At 55.2% G+C, this 23,567-nt stretch overlaps 1 protein-coding gene across 1 annotated transcript in view; it reads right to left on the bottom strand.

Annotated features, from left to right (window-relative positions):
- Nucleotides 1–1,837: 1,837 nt before the first annotated feature.
- LOC100901313 (max-interacting protein 1-like) overlaps nt 1,838–23,567 on the bottom strand; it is a gene marked incomplete at its 5' end in the record, with an annotated part of 44,060 nt that continues 22,330 nt past the window's right edge. The window contains one exon of the mRNA XM_029111994.1: nt 1,838–2,022. Within this exon, the coding sequence (XP_028967827.1) occupies nt 1,838–2,022 (185 nt within the window). The remainder of the gene's footprint in view (nt 2,023–23,567) is intronic.

Genomic DNA, 23,567 nt, shown 5'->3' with positions numbered 1-23,567 from the left:
TCGACATCTGGTCGACACTGACATTGATTGCACATTCTGGAAACGACCGGCCATAGAATCACTCGTAGTTGTAATCTCCCTCATCCGCTCCTTCGACAGCTATTCCTCTGCCGTTTTCTCGTGTCCTTCATACCGACTTCCTATCTACATGGATTTATGAACTTATCGAGCTGCAGTGTTGTTGGTGATCGAGCCGTCGTGTCCTCTGGTCTCATCTTCAGGTCTCTTTATTTCTGTCGACTACGACGACTGCGACAACAGTCTCCGGATCGGCAGCGTACTCGACTGCATTCTCGATCTCCCGGCTTACATGCACCTCTTGCACATCACTAGAATCATCGCACGCAGTATTAACGACTCCGGCTCCACCGATCGTCAGATCCGATGGGCCTTTCCAAGTTTTGTAAAATCGCTCCTCCGTTGATATATTATCCTTAATAGTAATATTATATTACTCTAATCGACGCCGCCATCGTCATTTTCACCGTCGACTTCATCAGAATTGTTATTGTTATTATTTTATATCTCAGCTTCACCTTTCATGAGGCTCTGTTCCGTTCCCTCTTTCCCATCGACAAAGGAACTAAGACGGAGAACGGAACACCAAACGACGCAGGCGTGATCACGCACAAAGTTCTTCCTGCTCTCAGTTCCTGTTAGCGTATGTTTTCTTTTGAAATTTCTCTGAAGCCACTCATGATCTCACGGAGAAAATGCAAACGAAAAGAAAGATTCACGGTGTGATTCTCGCCGAAACATCAGAGAAAAAACGAGGAAAACTCATATCAACCAACTCACTTGATCACCGATGCTCACTCGGATAGATCTTCGAAATATCGATCGGCTCCATCCTCGGGATCGGGTGCCTGCTCTCGCGAAATCGAGACGACGCCTCGGCCGTGCATACCACCGCTGACCGGGACGTCTATATCAGTAATAATCATCCTCAGAATAATAATAATAATGTCCTCGAAAATATAATAAAGACTATTACTCATAGAAAAATCTACACATTGTGACGCCGTGACAGGGCCGTTTGTTATATGGGTGGGGGATTGGAGGTAGGGTTTCGTGGCATTCAAGTCGCTGGTTCCGCTTGCCTGCTCTTCCACCCTTTGTTCTTGTTTCGTCCTTCTTCTGTATGGTTTGTAGCTGTTGTCCTCGATTCCCGTGTCGTCTCTTTGTCTGTCTGTTCGTCCGCCCGTTAGCTTGTATGCGTGTGTCTGTTGGTTTGTGTTACTTCATATCTTCGCTCAGGATCCGACGACAGAGCTCCAAGTTGATAGCGGACCTGTTGTTGTTGATGTTGTGTCATTCTGTGGGTTCAAGTTTCACCATCTTTTCACTGATTTCATTATGTTTCTTCTCGTCATCGTCATGTACAATGAATTGCCTTCCTCTCACAGACTGACGGCCTCGTTATCCTCATCTTGATATATCATATTCTTCGCCCTCGTTTGCTTGTTGCTCTTCGTTTGCTCCCCAAATCGCCACTTCTTCCTTCTTTCTCATGATCATCATTATTCAATACATTCATTGAGTCTATCAGGTCTAAGTTTTCTTTTGAATACAACTTTTCGTATTTTCCGCCCCGCCCCCCCCCCCGCCTCTGTCCCTTCCCAGAACCGAATCACAACTACCGAAATGTCCTTCTCTAGAATCAGCGTTCTGTGGTCTCTCTCGTGAGTTCGTCACCGCCACCACCACTTAGGCCAGTGGATCGACTCGTTCCTTGTTTGCGTAATCGCTTGTTCCTCGCTAACTTCCTCGTTCGCATTCATCCATTCAACCATCTATTACTTTCACGTTCCGCTCCCAGCGCTCGCAGGCGCACTTCTTAAAGCTTGTCCTTTTTCGTGGAAGCCACGATCACCGACGTCGGCTGACCGGCTGTTTGAGTTAAGCAGAGACGTTTCGTGGAGATGGTGACTCCGCCATCGGATGTGAGGCTCTGAATCGACGAGTGGTCATCGGTATCGCTGTGGTTCGAGCCGCTGTTGTAGCCGAGGATGTCAACTTCATCTGGAATTTCAAGGGAACGTTGTTAGAATCAGTCGAGCGACTACTAATACGCCGCAAGCCAGCCAGCCCGCCCCCGCCAGCATCACCCGCTGCTGACACCGATGTCGAGCGAAGCATCATCGGTGGCGGCGGCGGCGGCAGCAGCGGGAATGGCAGCTCGGCGACCAACAATAGAATCACATCGCCGACGGCTATCAACTTAGCCCGATCACGTTCGTTAGAGCGACTTTTTCTATAGTTCGGAGGACTCCCTCACTCACAATCTACACTTCCAGCAGCAGCAGGAGATTAGATCAAAAATACTCAGCGTTTCCCGCCCTTTCCTGCGGCGAGCCTCACCCGCCCTCCGCGACGCGTTAGTTCTGACCGACCCGAGCCCGGACTTGTTCTCTTTTCAGGAATCTGATATTCGGTCGACCTCGGAGAATTGCATTCGGACTCTCGATCCTCCCCGATCGCTCCCGAATTTCAGTTTCAGGAACTCGAGCATCTAGCCCTAAAAGTTCGCTATATTTTCGCCACGGAGCGACTCTCGTAGAAATTGAACTCGCACCGGCACTCCACATACAATCGCCGCGTCGACTTGGTGTTCATTGGGAGTATCTCTCAAATCGTTGCTATCGTTCACAGCGGAGTGCCGTTCTGCTCTATCTTGCAATCCCGAAGCAATATCGGTAATCCCCGACCGAATCGCGTCCAGCAGCATGTGAACTTCATTCCCTCTGACTGAGCCCTGTTGCTTTCCACCTCGGGCCTTTTAAGCTCTTCCCCACTGTATTTTTCCCGTTGCGCTCGTCCCTCCTGTTCCCTCTCGTTGCTACTATTCGCTGCTCCGGAGACATCGACTAGTTCGCTCAATCAGATGCTGTGAAGCTGCGTCAGAAGCAGTTGTTGGACTGAATCCTGCTGCTCTTATTGAACACTCGCTTGCCTCTCTTGTTGTGGCCTCGACGTGAAGGCTGCACCCCCTCCACCAAGTCTGTTCTCGAGGCCCGCTGAATCCATGTACCAATCTGGCCAGAAGTGCATTATTCCCTGAGCGGAGGGAGTAGAGCTAGATCCCAGTAAACTGGTTGGCTGGTTCGTCTCCGAGAGAGCTTTCCACGCTGTCCGACAAACGGCTTAGACAACCCAATATTGTCATCCCGACAGACAAGCACTCCGTCCCGTACAACTCTTGCCCCTGCTTCGGTGACGACAACAATAACTGCAGCTACCAGCTGCGAGCCTCACAACCGCGGAAACGGATCGAGCCCGCCACAAGGCTCACCAGGATCAGGGCTCGGGAAGTCCTATCGATCCCGTGGGAGCCTACATATGGACTGAGACAGTCCCCTGTATGTTTCAGACGAAGGGTTTCGAAAATTTCCTCCCGGTGACGAATCTATGGATCGGGGCAGGACGCCGCGGAGCGGGAGACATATGTGGATATGTGCATGAATCAAGCGACTTTTCAGCAGAGATATCTGCTTACTTAGTTCTCGTCGTCTACGGAGTCCGTCTTTGACGGGTCAAACGTATTTTTATCTCCGCGGAAACCTGTATGGGTATGCATCGATATCGTCGAAGTGTTCTCTGCGTCGCGTCGCCGAGAACTCCATTCGACGTCGAGAGCAGTGGGATTTCGGAGCGGCAACGTAGTCACCGTAGATCGAGGCTCTGTCGACGTAGACCCTGCGAGGACTCGGGCATGAGAGAACGGGCCGACAGAGAGCATTGTCATGATCAAAGGCCCCAGCCCGCGCCGCTTGTTCAATAGGCTTTTGCGCTCGAGTGGAGTAATGTTATTGAGCAGGCTCGGACGTACACGTTGCAAATCGCGACGTCCTTTGAAGCCAACAACCACTCAACGAGATCAGGCGGGACGGGATCGATGGGCGAGCTAAGCGACGGATGCGAAGATTATCCTCGACGACGACGTGGGTTGACGTTACGATTTTTTCGCCAGCCAACAAATCAGACGAGTCGACCGTCCGACCGAATGAGTGATTGGATAGGACGGCTCACCAACGATATCACCGAGAAGAGCTCTCGCCGGGAGCCAATCGAGAGGCGTTCCGCGCACATATCCTAGAAAGTAAAAGGAGGGGGCTAGCGAGCGGGCGGACGGGAACGCAGAGCGATGCACATGCTCGATCGCCCTGCCGGTCGCCCGTCCGCCCCTCCGCTCGTCGTTCAGCAGCGCTTCCGCCAGGCCTCGCTAGCCCATCATGTAAACAGGATCTCGGCAGGACATCGACAGACAGTGGCGGCGTTGAGCACAGGATGAGGAAATGACGTCATTTGTTAGCCTCCTTTATCGATATCCGATTAATGGGAGGCGCTCACCTGCGGGACAAGCGTCATCGCATTGCGAGTCCCCCCCCCGATTCGCGCCCGACTGGCGCCACTCCACTCAATCCGTGGGTAGTCGTCGCGTCGTCGTCGACGCCGCGCCTTCTCGGTCGCCGATGTATTCTCGCTGCCTTGAATACGCAGGGAAAAACGGACCCAGATACATAGATACACACATACGTATGCGCGTTCGTATGTATGTATGTCTCATACATCAGAATATTCTGGAACGACCAAAGACGTGCTCGCCAAAAGAGAATGATATTCCGGCCGTCTATCTCCCTCGTGTTGGGCCTCCTTCGAGAACGATTGTGGAATAGACTATTCGGTCTAGAGTCTCCTCTGAGCCAGGAACGCCGTCTGTGCAAGCGGAGCCGCGAGAGGCGGCGAGATCTCCTGCTGCTGCCGGCGCCGCATGTTCCGGCCTCCTTCCGGCCATAGGATGCGACCGGTGTCGGTTGACCGGCTTTTGTTTCGAGCGGAAATGAACTCTCGTCGCCGAGAACTGTTCCGATGGGAATATGACGGTGTAACAGGCTACGCGCGGCGGTCACTCGAGCAGACCTCGCCGGTGGGCTTCGTCATCACCTCGTTGTCCTACACCCTACCGAAGTAAACTGTCTTTTGAACTTTTCTTATCATCCGCAGACACACACACTCTCCGGCCGTGGCTGCGGGAAACCGCTTCATCATTGCGTTGGGGACACAGCGCCCACCCCGCTAACCCTCTTCCCGTTGGCAAGCTTACCAGCCCGCTCGTCGACACGGGCACGAGCGGGGACGACCGCGGGTTCAGCTGACTAAACTCGGGTAGGTACTTGAGTTCAGAGGAGAGGCGGGAGTCGAGCGAGCAGACTTCAACGACAGGTATGTGACAGGATAGACGCTAGAGCGAACCAGGATAGCTTCGCCGAACGTCGGTGGACCGAGCGATGTCAGCGCAAAAGCAGCTCCGTAATATGATAACATATTAAAGGATCTCGTCGGCCCGTCGGTCCGCCAGCTCGTTCGCTCCCTCACTCGTTCGTTCGCCTGAGAGGAGGATGGAGGGACAGCGAAATAGGACACTCCGCTTCTGTCCTCGTCGCTGCTTAGCGAGGCTGACTTGAGCCGCTCATCGATGAAGATGGAAGCGTGTCGGGTCGCCGGACGACGTGCGGAGGTTATTCGAAATCCAGCAAACGGAATTCCTGTTCCTGGACGTCCATTGACGTCGGCGACAACGAGCATGACCATCGCACCGAGAACTGCAAGAGGAGCAGCAGAGCGGCCCAGACGACGACGACGGCAACAATTCCCCATACGAACTCACAGAGCCAAAGCTGATGTATGGCAAGACCAGATAGTAAAAGGTTATCACCCGAATCGGTTGGTCGGGGGAGGGGGGCGAGCGGGCGGCTGCTTGCTAAGGCCAATCTAACTCTGAGCTGATAGCATGATGGGATCCCGTTTATTACCTCCTCTTCTCTCGCACTACTTTTTCTCAGTAACCCGCCCGCCTGTTCTGCAACCGGCCGGCCGAGCGAGGGACGACGGAGGGAGTTGAGCGAACGCCCTATATACGCTAGCTCGGGGAAAAGCCTTGTCCCGAACACTTCGCATCGAGTTGCTTCTGTGCTCGATCTATGTCTATATGCACATTTGCGGGAATCCGGTGTCCGACTAGAAATAACGGAATCACGGAATTCATCCGTGGGTTACGGTTCAGGAATGGAGCCCGAGGCCAAGCTCCCTCCGACGCCAGCTCTCGCTGTATCGCGAATACTTGGAATTCAGATGGGCTGGAAGCTCGCATCGGCAAAACTCGTCGATGTTGGCGAGGACGGACCCATAAGTGGATCAGACAGATGGCCTCACGAAGAGCTTGTTCAAATACTCGTCCCCCAATCCCGCTACGAGAACGCCCGCTCGCTTTCTCGACGCAGTCATAGAGCAGGAAACATATGTATGTATCTTCAGAAGGAATATATACCTACTCCGAGTGACGCATAAGTGCGTAGAGGAGGTCCTCGAACGGAATTCCGCGAGGGTCTGATGAGCCCGCAGCGGAGAAGTCGGAGCAAAGCGAGGAGACCGAATCCGGCTGACAAGCCGTGCGTCGTCGTTCTATTTCGTCTCTTCTACCCCAACTTTTTATTTCAGCTAGCTTGTGCTGGAATGGGATCCGGGTCCCTCTCTCGCGGAGCGAGCGCTTCTTTTCCTTCTTCCCGGTTCCTTTTAGCTCCCAATCGAAATGATTCTATTCCGGAATACGGAAAGAAGAAGAGGGAGACGACGACGACGGCCGACGGTAAACGAAGGATTGGACAAAAAGAATGGAAGCAGCTCAAAGAAGCGGTAACGGTCGTATGGACGAATGAAAGCCATAACTAGCTCCTCCCGCACCGCTCCCCCCCCCTCCCTGCGGCCCCTCCTCCCTCAGAAAGTTCCAGAGGGTTTCTCGCTTGGCTTCGCCGGGATGTTTTCCCTCTGGTTAGGTCCGCCATCGGGCATTCTCGAGCTGGACCAGAATGGAATTTCAGCTGGGAGCCATATCGTGTTCGAATAGAATTTCTCTTTGCAACGGCGAAAATAGTTCCGGCCGCTTGCTCACCCGTTTTGAGAGAACCGACTTCTGACCTACGTGCCCAGCGGCCTGTTTGCCGAGCGGCCCAAGGATACGAAGGCAGCAGCGGTCTCCGAACTGACAGACGAACAGAGCGAGCATCTTATTAGTTAAGGCACGAACTTCTCCGACCCGCCATCTCCCGCGCACCTCATCTGAACTACTGCTGATGCTGCTCGTTTCAGTGCACGGCTCGACTGCGTGCCTCTCGGCGTGAACTAAACAACAGCTGTCCGTGCCGTTCCGCACATCGCTTCGTACATGCATACATGTCTAATAAGCGAGCCGGTGTTGCGTCCGCCTTGGGCTTTGTGGCCCCGTAGCGAGGTTCGTCGTTTTTGCGTGACATTCGCACCTCATCCGACCAGTTCGGCCGACCTTGTGAAGCCGGTCGGCGAAAGGAACGGCCTTGCCTTGGCGGCTGAGCCACGGGCCAAGCATGCGTGGCAAGCAGGCAGCCAGTCAGTCAGGCAGGCACAAGACACGCTTGCTCGGAGGGGCGAGAGAGAGAGAGAGAGCTCGACTCGAACAACCGAAAGAGGGCGCCTCTGGCAATACCGAACGCAGAAATTTCGTCAAAACGCTCGTCTGACTGCTGAGAGCTTTGCGCTGGTGCTGCCGACGCAGCTCCCATCCTAGTGTCAAAAACGAGATTCATTTTAGAGATATCATCGAAATGGCCTCCGGCGAGCAAATCTTCGCCTTCCCGACCCTCCCCCCTCCCCCTCCCCTCGGCTCCCCCGACATTCTCCCGCGCTCCTGGCAGAGCTGCTAACGAACCCCCGGGATCTCGATCGAAAGTTGAATCTCGGCGCGATACTCGGAGCGATTGCTGGGGAACTTCACCGGGAAGTTTCACGTTGCCTCGACTGAGTTCATTATTGCAGCAGCGTATCTCTTCCATCGAATCTAAAATCTGCTGGGAGCGCAAGTTGAGCGAGATAGCGCTCTTTTTTACTTTCTTTCGCCTTTTCCGTCACGAACTCCCCGACGTATCAACTCGCATCGGAATCCTCTCTCAATTTTCTCCCGGAAATTTCTAGGGTCGCTCGCTTCCACGCAACGGCACGGATCTCGGACGCTGACGTCCTATCGTCGATCAAGATGTGATTGGTATGAGCGCGCACGATGGTGGTTCGGGATTGGGTGATTGATTATTATTATTGTAGCAGGTAAATTGCCCCGATGTTCGACAGCCATTTTCGCATATGTCGCGATGTTGGAATCGGGCGAATAGTCGGCCGGCAGAGAGAAAGAGGAGAGGAATAGTCAGCTCGAGAGATTGACCCCCAGATGGACAGTGCGGTGTGGTCGACGACGACGACGGCGTCGTCCGCATACGTGCGGTGCTTATGGCACCCAGCCACATCCGAGAAGCGCATCCGCGATTCCGTACGAGCAACCTCGAAAACACGTTCGACTGTGATGCGGCCGCGCGCCGTACATGTGTACGTCGAACGAACGACCGACCGACCGACGCCGACGGATGGATAGCAGGCGGGCGGGCGAGCGGGCGGACGGCCGGCTGGCCGGGCAGACGATACACCGAGCCGAGTATTCGTACGAGAACATCGCGATTCTGGCAGAGTCTGGCTCGGTGCCGGCAGACAGACGGGCGGGTGGGCATATTACCCAAATGGTGGAATACGTGAGCTGGCGTGAAGCATCTTGACTTCCATAACGACAAACACCGGAGTTACCATGGCGACGCTAGGGTTCACGTGCTTCAAATAAACGTATTCTCTCCGTTTTTCGGGAATCGCGTACAATTTACCCCCGTGGTGAAGGACCGCCCGTCCGCCCGGGCCTGCCGGCCTGCCTGCATGCCGGCCGGTTCACCGTCCAGGCGACCGCCGTATCACATCACCGGCTACGATGACGATGCTGTTGGTGATTCCAGAGCCCGCAAAAGCTCGACGACCGGCTCGCACCGGATCCCTATGCGTTCGAGCTTTTCGAGCGACACATCCCGAGAACAAACAACACGTTTGACAAAAGCGGTCTCGCATGAGTCTGTTCTGAAAACGTTCGTTCCGACACGCTCCGGTTTTATTCCGGGCTTGTGTATCCATCGCAGGTTCGGTAGTCGCAGGCTCCCGAGTCCACTCCAAGTTTGCCTGTCCCTTCGCTAGCTCACCAATATACCTGCATGCATACGGAGGCTAAATTTAGGATCTTAGCCCTCAGAATTTGGAAGAATTTGTCTGAGGCTCGGTGGACGGGTCGGGCCCGCTTAGTCCGCTTGAAGACCCTCGTTCCCGGGACGCATCCGAACGCAAGCCTAAGCGGAGCAAAATATAATCGCCTCATAAGTTGAGGTGGGACTAGCCTGCCTGCTTGCCTGAAGATTCGCTAACAAGCAGCAGCGGCGGCCTGTACAGAGTACACGCGGGCTCTTAGCCGCAGAGGAGGAACATCGCTGTCTTTTTTAAAAATGTTGAAAACACAAGCTTCCCCGAACCGCCCGAGGCTCGTACATAATGCAAGCAGAGCTGAGCGGCAGGCAAAAAATTCATTTGTCTGCTTTGTAATTAACCGGGTAGGACACGATATGACGCGAATCAAACATTGTTCATCAACTGGTTCTCCGCGCTCCGGCGTCTAAGCAGGAAAAAACCCAACGATCCGAATAATGCTTAGCAATGATCCATCTGTTCGGAATAATTCATTCGCCAGCGTGACTCGATTCCCTCGCCTATGCCTACATCTTGGAATATCGGACATTCGTTCCCTCGAGAACTCCTGCGGAATCGTGACCTCTGCCTTATTCCGACAAACCCCGGATCCGGTGCCTCTGGCGAACGCGCACTTCTCCCGCGTACTTTCGGTTCGCCCCTCTCTGTTTCTCCCATTCAGTTCATATAAGCGGAGTTTATTACGCGGCCATAGATCCAGCATGTAGCCGCCGCCGCCGTTGCCTCCGCCATCATCGCCACTACCGCTGCCCGCCTTTGGTGCGGTGATTGTGAAGCGTCATAAATGGAGGATTCGTTGGGAACTCGCGCGGAGACTTTAGGCGACCGACCGAAACGAGGAGGCAAGCTACCAAGGAGTGCGAGGAGGGGCGGGCAGGCGGGCGGCTATATGCGCCGCGAGAAGGCAGCAATAGTAGGAGCGGCGAAGGAGGGTAAAGCAGTAACGAGCTGGCAGTTAGAAGCGGCCTATGTGCAACATCTGCGCTTAACCCACCGCTGCCATCACCACGACCGCGCAAACAGCCGCAGCACAAATTGCCCGTCCAAAAGCCACCCCGACGGTATTGCCGAACGTCGACGACGCACGGGACGGCCGTCAGACATTCGGGCGAGCAGAAAGCTTCACCCTTTCGCGAGTTAGCAAGCTCGTGCTTGCGCCCGCCCTCTCACAGTGAGACGATACGCGGCCGCCGGAACGTGTTCGGGCACGTTCGAATTCACGGCATAACCCGGAGCTGTTCGTTCGACTAATTGACAGACGTTGAAACGATTATGACAAAAATGAGAAGAATTCGGTGCCGTTGTTTGCTGCTGTCATTCCCGTTAGTTCAACGGCGGCGGCGGCGGTGGCGTCAGGGTGTGAGTCTGCGATTCGCATACCTCTGCAGCGAACTCTCTCTACAGCGCACTCCGCTCCGTCTTGTTGGACTGCTGGCGGGTGAACGAAACAGGCAGGCGGGCAAGCAGGCCGGCCGGCCGACCGACCGCGTGTCCGGACCAGCGTCGTCCGAAAGAACGGAGGTTTGAGTGACCAGCCGAACGCCGGCCGGTCGGAGCCGGCCCACCCGTCGTAGCCATTAGGACATCCATTGTGTTGTCGACATGTGACGACGCCGACATCTTCAAACGGAAACCTCCTGCTCGGACTGCTCTGGCCATTGGTTCAACAGAGTATTCAGACAGAACGACCGACCGACTCGAAGACACACAGAGCGACTCCGACCGAGTAGCGTCCTCCGATGGATGGCCGCAGGGACGGAAGGACGGACAGTCGCACACACGGACGAGCAGACAAACGTGCACTCGAACAAGCAGACGGACAGACAGACGGACAGTCTGTAAGGACAGCAGCTATTAGAGGTCCCCCATACACACAAGCAAGCTTTGAAAGAACGAACGCACCAAGCGAACGAACGAACGAGCGAGCGAGCGAGCGAGCGACCGACGAAGCTATGAGACCGTCTCTCTTGGGGGCGGGCGGAAGTCGACCAGAGGCGGATGAGGAACCGGAAATGAAAACTCAAACCGTTTCCGGGATGCCTGTCAGACGCCCGAGCGAGCGACCGGAGGATGGACGAACGGACGGACGAACCAACCAAGGGCCGACCGAGCGACCGACTGACTGTCTGACAGACCGACGCACGGAAAGCGAGACCGACCGAGCGCTTGACGGACTGGAAGTTCGCGGACTCATTGCTCGCTATCCAGTCGCCGCTGCGAGGCCGTAGATGGGGCGAGTCGCAGCGCATCGAGAGCTCGGTGAAGAGGAATCTATGTAGTAGAATGTGTCGACGGATGTTCCCTGAGCGGTTGATGTCTTCGACTGAGTGAGAGGAATAGAACATTCGTCTCTGACGCAAACGCTCCTGCGTCCAGGACTGATTGGGCTTATTCCTCTGGTTTTCGGTTTTCATTCGAACGACCATTCAACCATCCATCCCGGGGAGCAATGTCGAGCGGGGAGCTCCGGGGGTCCCGCCAAAGATACGGGAACGGGAGATAGGGGAACGGGAGGTGTGCGCACTTGTTTGCACGGCGCGCTTGCGGAGAGGAAGTGCTCGCACGGCTGATTGAAGTTGCCGCGGCACGACCAAGAAACGTACTGCGTTGTCTTCCGGGCACGGAGGGCCGCTCAAGACCAGCAACAAAATGTTCCTGGCTACCGAAGCGGCCGGTTAGTGGGCGACCGAGTGAGCGAGAGCCAACTGGACCACACGGAGTCCTCAAGGGAGCCACTGACTGAGTCAGAATGGCCGCGTCAACACGCTGCTTGCTGTTTCTTGAGCATGGAGCAGACTCTCAGCAACTTTGCACTTACCACGCAGTTAGCAGCGAGAGTCTACGGCGAGCTACTGATCGTACGGTCGACGAGCCGGTCGGCGAACATTACACAATCTGTCTAGCTTGTTTCGCTTGCTCCTTTTTGTTCGTCTCTGAAGACTACTACATGTAGTGCTTTCACCGTCGGCGTCGGTCGGTCGGTCGCGCTGTCTAGTCGTCAGTCGACTCATCGGATGATGAAGGATGGATGGATGGAGCAGCAGGCAAGTCTAACGATGAATTGTGAAGCCAACAACGTCGGACGACCGTCTTCGATGGGAGAGAGAGAGAGATGAGATCGCCGGCATGCAAACTCGTCCCTGCTCGTCTCCCACGCTTCCCATCGGATATTTTTCCCAGCAGGATTACATCAACAAGGAGCGAGGGAGACGGCGGCGGCGGCGGCGGCGGCGACTTCTGCACGACAAGCGCGGTCCGGACTTCGCAACAGAGTTCCGACCCGGGAACGATTTTGCTTGGCTGAATCCATTAAAATACAGTGTTGACTCGATTTCTCCTCTCTGTCCAATGGATCGTTTCTCTCCGAGCGAATTCGATTCCCCGGGAGTTGTGACAACATGCGACATCCGATGTCATCAGCTCCGTTAGGCAACGACTTGGAAGAAGACGCACGCTTGTTTCCACCCCCTCCGAAAACGGGAATGAGTCGATAGACCTTGAACTCGAGCGAAACTCCCTTCAGGTCTTCTGCTTCGACCCGGGTCGGAGCGGTTGTTGCGCCGAAGAGCCGGCACCTCTTCTCCGGCTCCACCGAGCCGAGAGGAATAGGGGAAGCCAGCAGCCCAGCTCGATAGAAGTCATTCTCAGATGAAGTTCGACGCTCTGAGTCCCAAGGAGGAGGCGAAGCGATCGCTTGGTTTCAGATTTACGACCGGACGACTTGCCTCATCGCCAGTCGGAGGGGAAGCGAGCGAGCGGGATAACGACAACAACAAGTCAGTCCAGCGGATCGACACACAGGAATAAGTTCTGTCAGAGGATTCGAGGGACACACGGATAGGGCTAGAGACGATCTGGAGGCGAGCGATTGAGAAGGAGTTGCTTCGTTTCCAATACGATTCGTACATTAGCCAATTGCTCGCTGAATCGGTCAGTCACTAAGTCAGTTGCTGGACCGATCGGTCGGTCAGCCGGTCAGTTGGCCGAGCTCTCAAACAGTCAGTCAGACGCTCGATTGGGTGGGAAGACGTTGCTCATTGCCCAGTAGCCCTCTAGCCGGCGGACAGGGTGGTCATTGTCACAATCCGCCGCCGCAACCGCTACCGCAACGCCAGCAGCAGCAGAAGAAGAAGGGCACATCTCCGCGCTTGCAGCAGAGGATTGGCCGCCATTCGAACGAGCCGAGAGACAGACAAACAGCGGACGGACGGGCGCATGAATGGTCGGTCGAAGAAACGACCGAACCAAGGGATGACAGTGATTGACAGTGAGTTATCAGTGAGGGCTGTTCGTTCCTCGGTCGGTCGGTCCGTCCGTCCGTCGCTAGTTCGCTTGGCAAAGAGACCGAGACTGCGCTAGCTAGCCAGCTCGCGATCGAGAGTGGAGGGAGGGAGGGCTGAAGGATTGCGAACGTACCGAGGAGGGAGCGGACAATGATGAATCTGACCGAGAGCCGAATCAGATCTCGAACAGTAGCATGGCTGAAGGGAAGGACAAGTCCGAGCGGCAGTTTTTGCATCGTTTTCTTTTATATCGCATGCCGCAGTTTTTTTTTTCGTTCGGCAGCTCACTCGCCGGTGGTTTCTCGCTCCCTCGAACGCGTCTGCTGCTGCATAATCAGATGACGACTGTCGCCGAACGGACTCTTGTCCACTCGGTCGGCTGAGAGTGTCCAGGTCAGTCTCGTGTATTTGTTGGCTGGCAGACAGGCAGACACCCTTCATCTCGACAAACCAACGAACGAAGCACCGAGCGAGTGAGGGACATACCCTCGGGTGTCGAAGTGACGACGCCCAGAGTCTTGTTGGTCGCCTGCTTGCTTGGCTGGTTGGTTGGCTGGCGGGTCGCTCGCTCGCCCCTTCGTCGGTTTGCCCGCAATGGCATTGGCACCGTGAGGGGCGACGGGTTATAACGCCAGGCTGGGCTTCTGTTTACCGAGAGGCGAGAGAATTTATTAGAGTTGACGACTCAGCTGATTTAGCCACCGTCGTCATGCCAGCAAAAGACTATGGAGAAAGGCCTGAGGAGGAGTATGAGACGGGGAGGGGGGGATGGGGGAAAGCGGGGGCAGGAGAAGGGGGGGAGCGAGGCAGAAGACGAGAGAAGGGGGCACAGCCAGCCGCAGACAGTAAGGCGGCGGGCGGACATCGCCAGTCGAGGACATTCGAGGAGGGGCGAGGAGGGGGACGAACTTTCGCTTGAAGGAGTGCCTGGCTGTGTCGTATCCCCGATCAAAGCTCCCTAGCTGATGAAGATGGCCAGCTAAGATGACTGACACGAGAGAGGGCGGTCATCACCGACCGACCCGCTCCGCTTGTTGAGCAGCGGGATCACCACCATCTAGAATTATGGCTGTCGATAGACGGCGGCGGCGGCGGCGGCGGCACGGCGGCTCGATAGAGCACCGAATTTGCTGCTCGGCGATAGGCTTGCGTAGCAGTTCGATGCTTGCGGATGAGCTCCGCTAACTAGAATCGAGAGACATTGGAACGCGTTGCTGCGTCTGGATGTCTCACGGACGGATCCCGTCGTCCCAAACTCGAGATCGACGTCGGACTCATGCATAAACATCCGTGCACCCATGTATGTATGTATTCACGCAGGCCAGGGACCTGCAGAGGTCAAATGCACACCGGGGAGGTCTGGCATGTTGGGGGACCATCGTTTTTCTTTGGCCCGAATCCCACTCCCTCCCCTTCCGCGGTGTTGGCGGCAGTTAATCTCGAATGATGGATTGGAGCACCGAGCGACAAGTCAGCGATGATCAGCAACAACTCAGATGGAGCGTGATGACGAGCTGACTGGGACGTCGGCGCGGCTGTGGCGGGAGCGTCAACGATCATGGCAGACGATGATGACCTTCCTGACCGACTGAGGTCCATGAGCGAGTTCGTGGACGAGTCAGTGCCTCTGAATCTACAAGGCTAATCGGCAAAAGGGACCGGGTGGGAGACGACAGTCGAGAGAAGGATATGCTTTATTGCCTAGTTTGCTCACCCTCTCGTCCTTCGTTGGCCCTATCAGCTCTTCCGGGCCCGCTGGCCCATCAGCCTTGGAGCAGCCACCCTGAGCACGGGTGTTCGTGACAGCATGCGGGAAAGGAGGGGTCGGCCGACAAACAGCATAAAAAGGACTCCTTTTGCCGTCGTCGTCGCTGCTGTCGCCGTCATGTGTGCGCTCTCCTCAGCGATACTGTGAGAGCCGTGGTTCGTTGTCTGCTGTGGCATGCTCACCAACGTCAGCCACAAACGGCGTATTCGAACCCTTCTGCGAGGTCTACCCAGGTGCTAGGGCCTGGACGGGGCAGATTTTCCCAAAACGGGGGATGCGAAAAGCTCCGCCGGAGGAATACTGCAAACACAGTCATCTAGCTCCAGCTCATGCGGGGCTCGGCGTACGGATTGTTCCTCGAGATCGAGCAGGCGTCTCCCCAGGCCCGAACGCAAATCCAGCTTGTCCTACCGACCCACCCATACGGCCGAACCAGAGAGCCGAACGAGCTCGCCCGTTCCCATCACATTGGACTCTCGCTTGTCCGCCGGATGGGCAGCTGTTGCTCCGTCGTAGGTGGCCCGATCCACTTCCGCTGGCCTCATCTTTGGATTTCGCCGTGCGTTCGACGCTGAACTTGGAAATGGGCACTCTGTAAATCAGCCCGAGTGAACACGCTAGTGACGTTGACGAGCCGACTGTCAGAGTCGCAAGCCCGGAACGTACAGACGGCCAGCCTGAGGAACGAACGGTGGCTCGGACACGAGATCGCTCGGCTGGGGCCGGTTGGAGGGCCCGCGGGCGTACGGCGCGTTGTTCCTGAAACCGATTCCGCCGCCTCCAAGCTGGACTCACGCACAACTGACAGAGCGAAGCTCCCGGGGTCGGAGAGCAGACTCCATCGGTTCGGAGCACCCATCGAAAAGCTAGACGTGTTATTAAAAGTATTTCGTCGTCGGACGAGCTCTCGAGTGGAGAGAAACGAACCTGAAATGGGATTGGATGGCCGACGAGCAGCCTCCACAGCGACGACTGAAGCTGTATCAAGTGCCCATGTGTGTTGTGTTGTTGTAGGGTTCGTTCATTCGTTCGTTCGAGGAGTGAGTCGGGCAACGAGCGCGGAGGGGAAAACGGGGGCGGGAGGGGGAGCGGGTTGCAGAGGGGGAGCGGTCTTCAAGCAAAAGAAGTAGCAATCTTCCGGGACGGTAGAAGAAAGAAGGCACTCCCGCTGGAGAGAAAGAAGAAAGACACTGAACGCTTCGAGTGGAGTGGGATGGCAAGAAGAGACGGTATGGGGAAAGCGGGCGGACTGGGCAACTCGAGATCAGGGGCACGGGACGGGGTCCAGCGGCGCTGCTGCCTCCATCGGACTCTGAGCGTCTGATCGCTGAAATGCACTCAGGCCGAGAGAGAAAGGACATCTCTTTTCGGCTCGCCCGCTCCGCTGGTAAAGACAGTTGCGGCAGTTGCACCGGCAGACACCAGCTAACGGAGCGGGAGCAGCGGCGGCGGCAGTTTATATATAAACGTAAAGGCGACATCCATTTGCCGAGAGAGGAAGACACTCCGGCTAGCAAATGGAGAGGTGTTTATCACGCGTCGAACGTAAGCCCTCACATTGCGATGCCGCCCGAGCCGATGGACGGCCGGTCGGCCGGATGGACGGGCCGGCGAGCGATCAGTCTCTCCACTGACCGATCTTCCAGTAGAGCATCATAGCGCCAAATACTTGACGACATGAACGGTCTCGTCCTCGAGCGCCGACTCCGAGCTTTCGAATGCGGACGCTCCCGGTACGCCGACAGGGAACAAGCGATCGAGCCTTCATCGAATCCGGGGCCTTGGATCCGCAAGAAGAGCCCGAGCCCGCATCCTGCCGAAGAAGCTCTCGAATTCGATCTCGGGAAATCCGATCGCCGAGAAATGCCAAGAGATCCTCCTCGATGTCGCCGCCCCGAAACTCGGTGTCTACCCGAGGGATAGAAACTCAATAAATACCGCGCTTCCGCTCTTAAAAAAATCGCTGATGCGATTGATCAACAAAGGAAGCAGCGCGCGTGTCCTCAATGATTCGAAGAAATCTGTTTATGGCCTCGCACCGGGATTATCCCAGACACTCTCCGAGATCGTAACTAGCAGGCCTCGCACACTCGCAGCTCGGTCAGTTTATCTTCCTTAGTATATCTGGCTGTTAATCAGCCCCTCGAGCTTCATTCAATGGAGGAAAGCAATTTTCGGGCGCGAACCTTCATGGCCTGCCGAAGAGCCATGCAGAGTAGAGGGCAGCAGTAGAAATAGTGGCGGCGGCGGCGGAAGAGAACAGATCGACCGCAAATCAGTTCGGCGAGAGGAGATCACAGAGGTGTCGTAGAAAAGGGCGGAGCTGGAGCCCCGCAGTTTGATGGTCATTGAAACGGAATGGACAATAAAACTTTCTCCCTGAATCATCAAACTGTAATTTCTTTCTCGTCCATTATTGTCGTTATTACAACGTCCGAGTCCGCCGGTCGAGTGCGATTCGAACACGGCGACTTCCTCTGCGGACCCTTCTCCCAGCCTCCGACCGAGTCTTCCTGACGCTCCTGCGGCTCTTCGTCTGTTTCTCCTTCTGCTTCGAGTGGTCATCTTGTTCCATTGCACTCCAGGTCTTTTGTTCGACCAACAGGTAAATCAAACATCGCTGGTGGTCGTTCAGGTTGTACGCCCTTTCGATCACGACGACTCCTTGAGGACATCTCCTCTCGTAAGATGTGGAATTATTTTCACCCGCCCCGGCAAGCGCCGAGGGAGCTCCTCCGAACGGCTTCAGACAATCACCCTCGGCTTGAGAGGGAAAAACTGGCTTTGCCTCAAACCGACCATTCTCTGAAGTGATCGGACTTGAGCCCGCGATTCCGTCCGAGTTATCCGAATTCGAGCCATCGCGATCCGAATCATCATGACGACGAGTGCCCGTATAGCGTTCGGAAGCACTTCTTCCACCGGCGGGCGCCCCTCGCGAGTGAAGTAATGAGAAGAAGGAACCAAGTGTCGGACCATTTAAGCTGAAATGTGACATTCCCACGAGCAGAGCCTAAGGTTCGAGCGTCGAGAGAGACTCAGCGAATCTGAACGACGAGATTCAGTTGAATCGCGCAGCTGCAGCCCAGATGAAGAAGTCTCAGAGTCACGAAGCAAAAAACTCGAGACAAAGGAGCTCGCCGGCCGCGAACGGTTTGACTATTGTATTAATAAATGGAAATTAGCGCGGAAACGAGCGAGCTCAGAGAAAGAAGAGGAAACGATACAACCCGTCCGCCTGCTCGCGCGCCTGCTTTCTCGCGCGCGCGACCGTCAGTCCGACCCGCGCTCCGTCCCGGAGCAAAACAGCTTGGAATATGGTACGCGTCGCTGGACCTCTACAACGGAGAGCGAAAGTGTCGGCGCATGGCTACCTCTCGGGAAGCCACTCAGGACGGAACTCTGCGGAAGTTCGGTAAGCGCGGCCCAATGGAGAATCTGGCTCGAGGCAGGCACCACCGAGCGTTTCGGCTTGAACTCACGTCCGCCGACCGAACGTGAGTGAGTGAGGGGACAACAGGGAACATCACAATGTACGGAGGTCGCACGACTAGGCGCGAGTCGGTGCTACCCGCGGTCCAAAGCGAAAACGACAACGGAAGATGTCGGAGTCGTTGGAGAGAAAACGTTCCTCTTCGGTTAGACCGAAAAAGGTGCACTCCGAAGTTCGAGGGTCGGCTGCTCGAGGGTGAAGGTGTGTCACCGGCGGTCGGTAGCGCGAGAACAGTATTCGCCCGGAGGGAGGAAGCGGTCGAAAAAAAAGGGAAGCCATAGCCTTCGAGAAGATATAGCGCTGGGAGCAACTGACCGAATTAGTCGATCGACTGAATCAGAAGATTTTATGAAGTTGTGCGGGAATCTCCGTACGTTAATAAAATCAGGACTATCAGCCAGACCGTCTGGATGCTCGGTTGGTCGTTGATCCCCGGTTGGCTGGTTCGTTCGCTCGCTCGCTCGCTCGCTGGCTCGTTCGCAATCTCAGACTCTCGTTCGCTTACGATGAAAATCATAGCCTCGGGCTCCATCGGAATTCTTTGAGAACGCCAACGTAGAGAATCAAGAGAGACGACCGAGAGAGAGGTTCCGTTTTTCCCGTACACAGAAAGACTTGTCCTTATTCTTATTTCGCTCTTTACTAAGACTCCGTCGCCCGGGGGAACGCTTTAGATATTAGCGGAAAGCATAGTGGTAGTCCTGGCCGTAGTCGTCGTGGAGGATGACGGCGGCGGAAGCGATGGTATGGAAGTCTTTCGTAAGCCTCGAGGAATTCGAAACGACGAGTTCTCCCACGTCACGGGCTTTCCGTAGATTTGAAGCGCTCCGAATTAGAAAGGGGACGAGATGGGCGCTCCTTGAAGAATGTACGCTCGCCTCACATCGTCGGTGCGTCAAACCCTACGATGCCGACGTCGAAAAAACAAAGAGACACGCAGGCAGACGAGCAGAATCCATGCACTGAGAAATGGCTTCGAGAAGTAACCCCGCGAGATGCAAGCATACGACGTGTTCTTAGAGGCCGCGTCCAGCTCCTATGGACGGAACGGGCGATCTCCTACAGGAATAGCGCCTCCTCTTCCGATGCCAGCATTGAAGTCATGGGCGAGCATAAACGATGCCGAGAGTCCGGACCCGTCAACGCAAGCGAACTCGCGCCCAGATTCCTCGAACGCTGACTGAGGAACTCATAACGTGCCGAGTCCACCGTATTTACGCACAGAGTACAAGGCGTAGCGGGGGGAAACTTTAAGTAGACCCATTCGCCACTGGAAACTTGGCGCGAATGCAAAACTTTGCTCGCCAACGGCTAGCCGAGGGCGGAAATGACGCCACGCGGTCGAATCACTGAGGAACGAATCTGGGCATGCGTTTGTTTCCCGAGAGTCCGCCAGCTGTCACGGTCTGCGCCCGACGGGAATTTCTCGCTTTGATAGGTTTCGCCCTAATTACAACGTTGATCATCCAGCCACGTCAGCGGCCAAGCTCGTGGACACGAACAAGTCGACACCGAATGGATGAAAGTCCTAGCGATCGCCAGCGTCGTGTCGAAATCAAAATAGAGTGCAAGCGAACGGTGTAAATGGATCCGACTGATCGAGACTGGAGCTCTTTCTCGTCAATTGCCAATCGATGGATTGCGGTGACCCTGGAGATTTTTCTTGTGCAAATCTCCGAAGGAGGAAAATCCGCTAATGATGTTGCCGTCGAGACGCTTTCCGAGGATTTCCCTCTCCCCACGACCTCACTCCGTTCACCGTTTCTCTTCTTCGTATTTCCCTCTCAGGACTTGCTCGCGACGGATCTCGGCTCAAATGGCATTTTATTTCTGTCTTTTCTGTCTCCCTTCCGTTTGTTGACGTTGTCGCCACGCCATGTCGGTGCGGCCGCGATCGAACGAAGCTCCGTGGTTTTTGCTTGGGATGATGTCTCGCGTAGCGAATTCGCTCATTCGTTCTATTCATTCCTTCATCTATTTTTCCATCCATCCCTCCATCCATCTTTGCAGCAGTCGTTCCCCTGCTGACTGGTTTGGTTGATTCAGCCGCCGCTGACGACGTGGACGAATTAAAATCCGATTAGACAGACCAAACTCACATCTCCTCAAAAGGAATCGAGGCGTTCCCGCCACAGTGTGGGCCGCCTGCCAACCACGCAACAGGATCGTCTGTCGACTTCTAAATAATATCCCTGCGAGTTCACGGAACGGAAACACGGGAGGGCAATTCTACGTAGACCAGTTTTCCTCATCTAGGTTTTCTGATGTGGACGCATCGGGTCCGACTTCGCTCCGGCTGAGAATATCGAATTCGTGGAGCAGTTCTCGTTCCAACCTGAGCATGGATAATATTTCCGGACACAGCCACTGGAGGCTCGAGGAAGTCCCCGGGCGAAGAAATCCATCGGGAGAGTCGCTCGTATTTGTCCAGATTCCCAGTTCTCGCGCTCAGAGCCCCGCGTCGGGAGAATGACTGAATAGGCGAGCTGATCGGGCTTTCGAAGAATCCTTTATTTCCATTCCGATTGACCTCAAAGTCTTCTTGTGCCCTCCGGGTCTATGAGTCGGTAGCTTCGGATAACAATTCCATTCGGTCTCGACACGGCTCCAATCCTCGATCTCGCTGACAATGAGTTTAAAATTCAGCAGGAGGCGGATATTCCACAGCGGTCGCTTTTTTCATCTCATTCTAGCAAAAATACATACACGGGAGGCTCGAATCCACCTAATGACTGACGTCGAGTGGGGAGTTTCTGTCGAAAAATAAATATTGAGTCAGGAACGGTAAACAGCGCACCCGCGATCGACAGACGGGTGCTCGGACGGACAGACAGACGGACGGGCGGGCGAACGGGCGAGAAAAGGCGACAGAATCGTCAATTACACGGTCGCCTGCATAAACACGACATGGAACCTCGTGACGAATTGATAGATAGTTTTATAGTCGCTCACGCCGTAATTCGCTCCACGGCCTATCTCTATCAGCTGTGTCGACCGTAGAGCGGCGTGATGCGGTTCCGTCAATTTGTTCCAACAGCCAATGCTCGCTAGGGTTAATCTGCAGGTCGACCGCAAGGCTCCGTCGGACATCGTGAACGAGCCGTGAAATTATTCGATTCGACTGATCTGAACTGCCAAGCTTCGAAGAGCCAAGCTCTCAATCGAACGAGCATCTGACTGGCAGAACATCCCGCAACATCAACATCTCATTGCCAAATGCGTTTGTGGATTTGAGCGCAGTCAGAAGCGGTCGCTCGATCTGTGTCTCGGTTACTTGGACCCAGTCAGTCGGTCGGTCTGTCGGTTGAAGGCGTTGCCACAACCAGTACAACCACCGCCACTCGGAGTGGCATCACCACCGCCGTTCAAGTGCTGGCACAAGCGGCCTTTTGACTGAGCGTGCGAGCAACGGTCGCAGCAGAAGACGAAGCGGAGCACTAATGAAAAAATCAATTCGTGTCCATCATAGATAGATAGGAGCCTCTTCCATTGTGTAATTGCTGTAGTGTCGACTTCGAGGCCGACGCAGTCGTTGAACGAAGTTCGTTCCCCGTTTTTTTTTCTTCTAATGCACACGCGAATTTCGAGCGACTCCAACAATGCTGCCTCCAAGTGACTCCGTTCTCGCGGCCGCTCTCTCACAGCTCCCCTGGTGACTGGGTCGCTCGCGGCGCAAAGCTTTACAAACTCCTCTATACGCTGCTGGTGGATCACGCCGGCTCCTTCCGTGTCCTTGAGAGCGGCCGTGTACGGCACGTGGTTCGCCGAGGATTTTCCAAAGAGCGACTCGAAATCGCACGGAAGCATTGCGGGAACTCTCATTCCTTTTTCGTAACTGCTCTAGTTTCGTGTTTCCTTGCGCGTGGATTCGTTGAAAGCCCCACGATCCGACCATCGCAATTTCCAAACGATCTTCTTGATACATTGTACGTTCGCGTCGATGATTGCATATACAATACGAACTGGAACAGGCACTTTGTGGGCGTCGTGAGTATCAATTGTCCGGACTAGTTGCTCGATCGGAGCTCGAAACGCACACTTAGTGGAATGTGAAGTCGGACACTTTGCAAAACTTCCAAATGAACCCGCACCAATAGACTTCCCGTCCCCGACGATGCCGAGTCCACAGAGCCTCGATATTTGTTCGAGGAGCGGCAGAAGAACGAGGAGTGACGGAAAGCGTGCATGATATTTCAATGAATATTCCGTATCGTCGCCGCCCAGTCATTGTCGTCGTCGTCGTCGACATCATAATGTTCGCCGTTGTTGTTGTCACAGAAGACGGTCTCCATCAATTTGCCGTCGGTCTCGCCGTTGGAGTGGCGGCCGGCCACATTGCTACATTGTTGTATGTTGGATGTCATATACGAGCCTACAACGGTCGCGATCGTTTTCTTTCCTGTTTCGGAAGGAAACGGCTGCGGTCGCTGCTGCCGTCTTTGTGTGCGGCGATATAATCAAACGAGAGGCAACATCGCTGTTGCTCGAAGCTCGCATGCCTACTCGTTGCTTCGTGGCTCGCTCGGACGATGGACAAACGAACGGAGGAACGGACGAACGAGTGAGCGGACGGACGTCGCGTCGGCTTTCGGTCTTCCTTCGCGTGTTTGATGAGCAAAGCGCTCTAGAAGAACAGCTTTGCAATTCGACTCGAAGCGTCGACGCATCAGGTCAGTCGACGTACACCAGATGGCCCCACCCTCTTCGCTTTCCGCCCGCTGCCCGGTCATCAAAGCCTCGTTAATAGCGAGCCTGCAGCCGTCAGGCGGGCAAGCAGCGCCACATAACGGCAAAGCTGCAGCAGCAACAACTGTTTGGGTTCACATTGGATTTTCATCAGGTCATCTCTCTCTCTCTCTCTCTCTCG

The sequence above is a fragment of the Galendromus occidentalis genome, unplaced genomic scaffold (genome assembly GCF_000255335.2).
Source record: "Galendromus occidentalis unplaced genomic scaffold, Mocc_1.1 scf7180000077478, whole genome shotgun sequence".
NCBI classification, from domain to species: Eukaryota; Metazoa; Arthropoda; class Arachnida; order Mesostigmata; family Phytoseiidae; genus Galendromus; species Galendromus occidentalis.
Note: the sequence above shows the minus strand (reverse complement) of the source record. Positions and strands in the feature narration are given on the sequence as shown.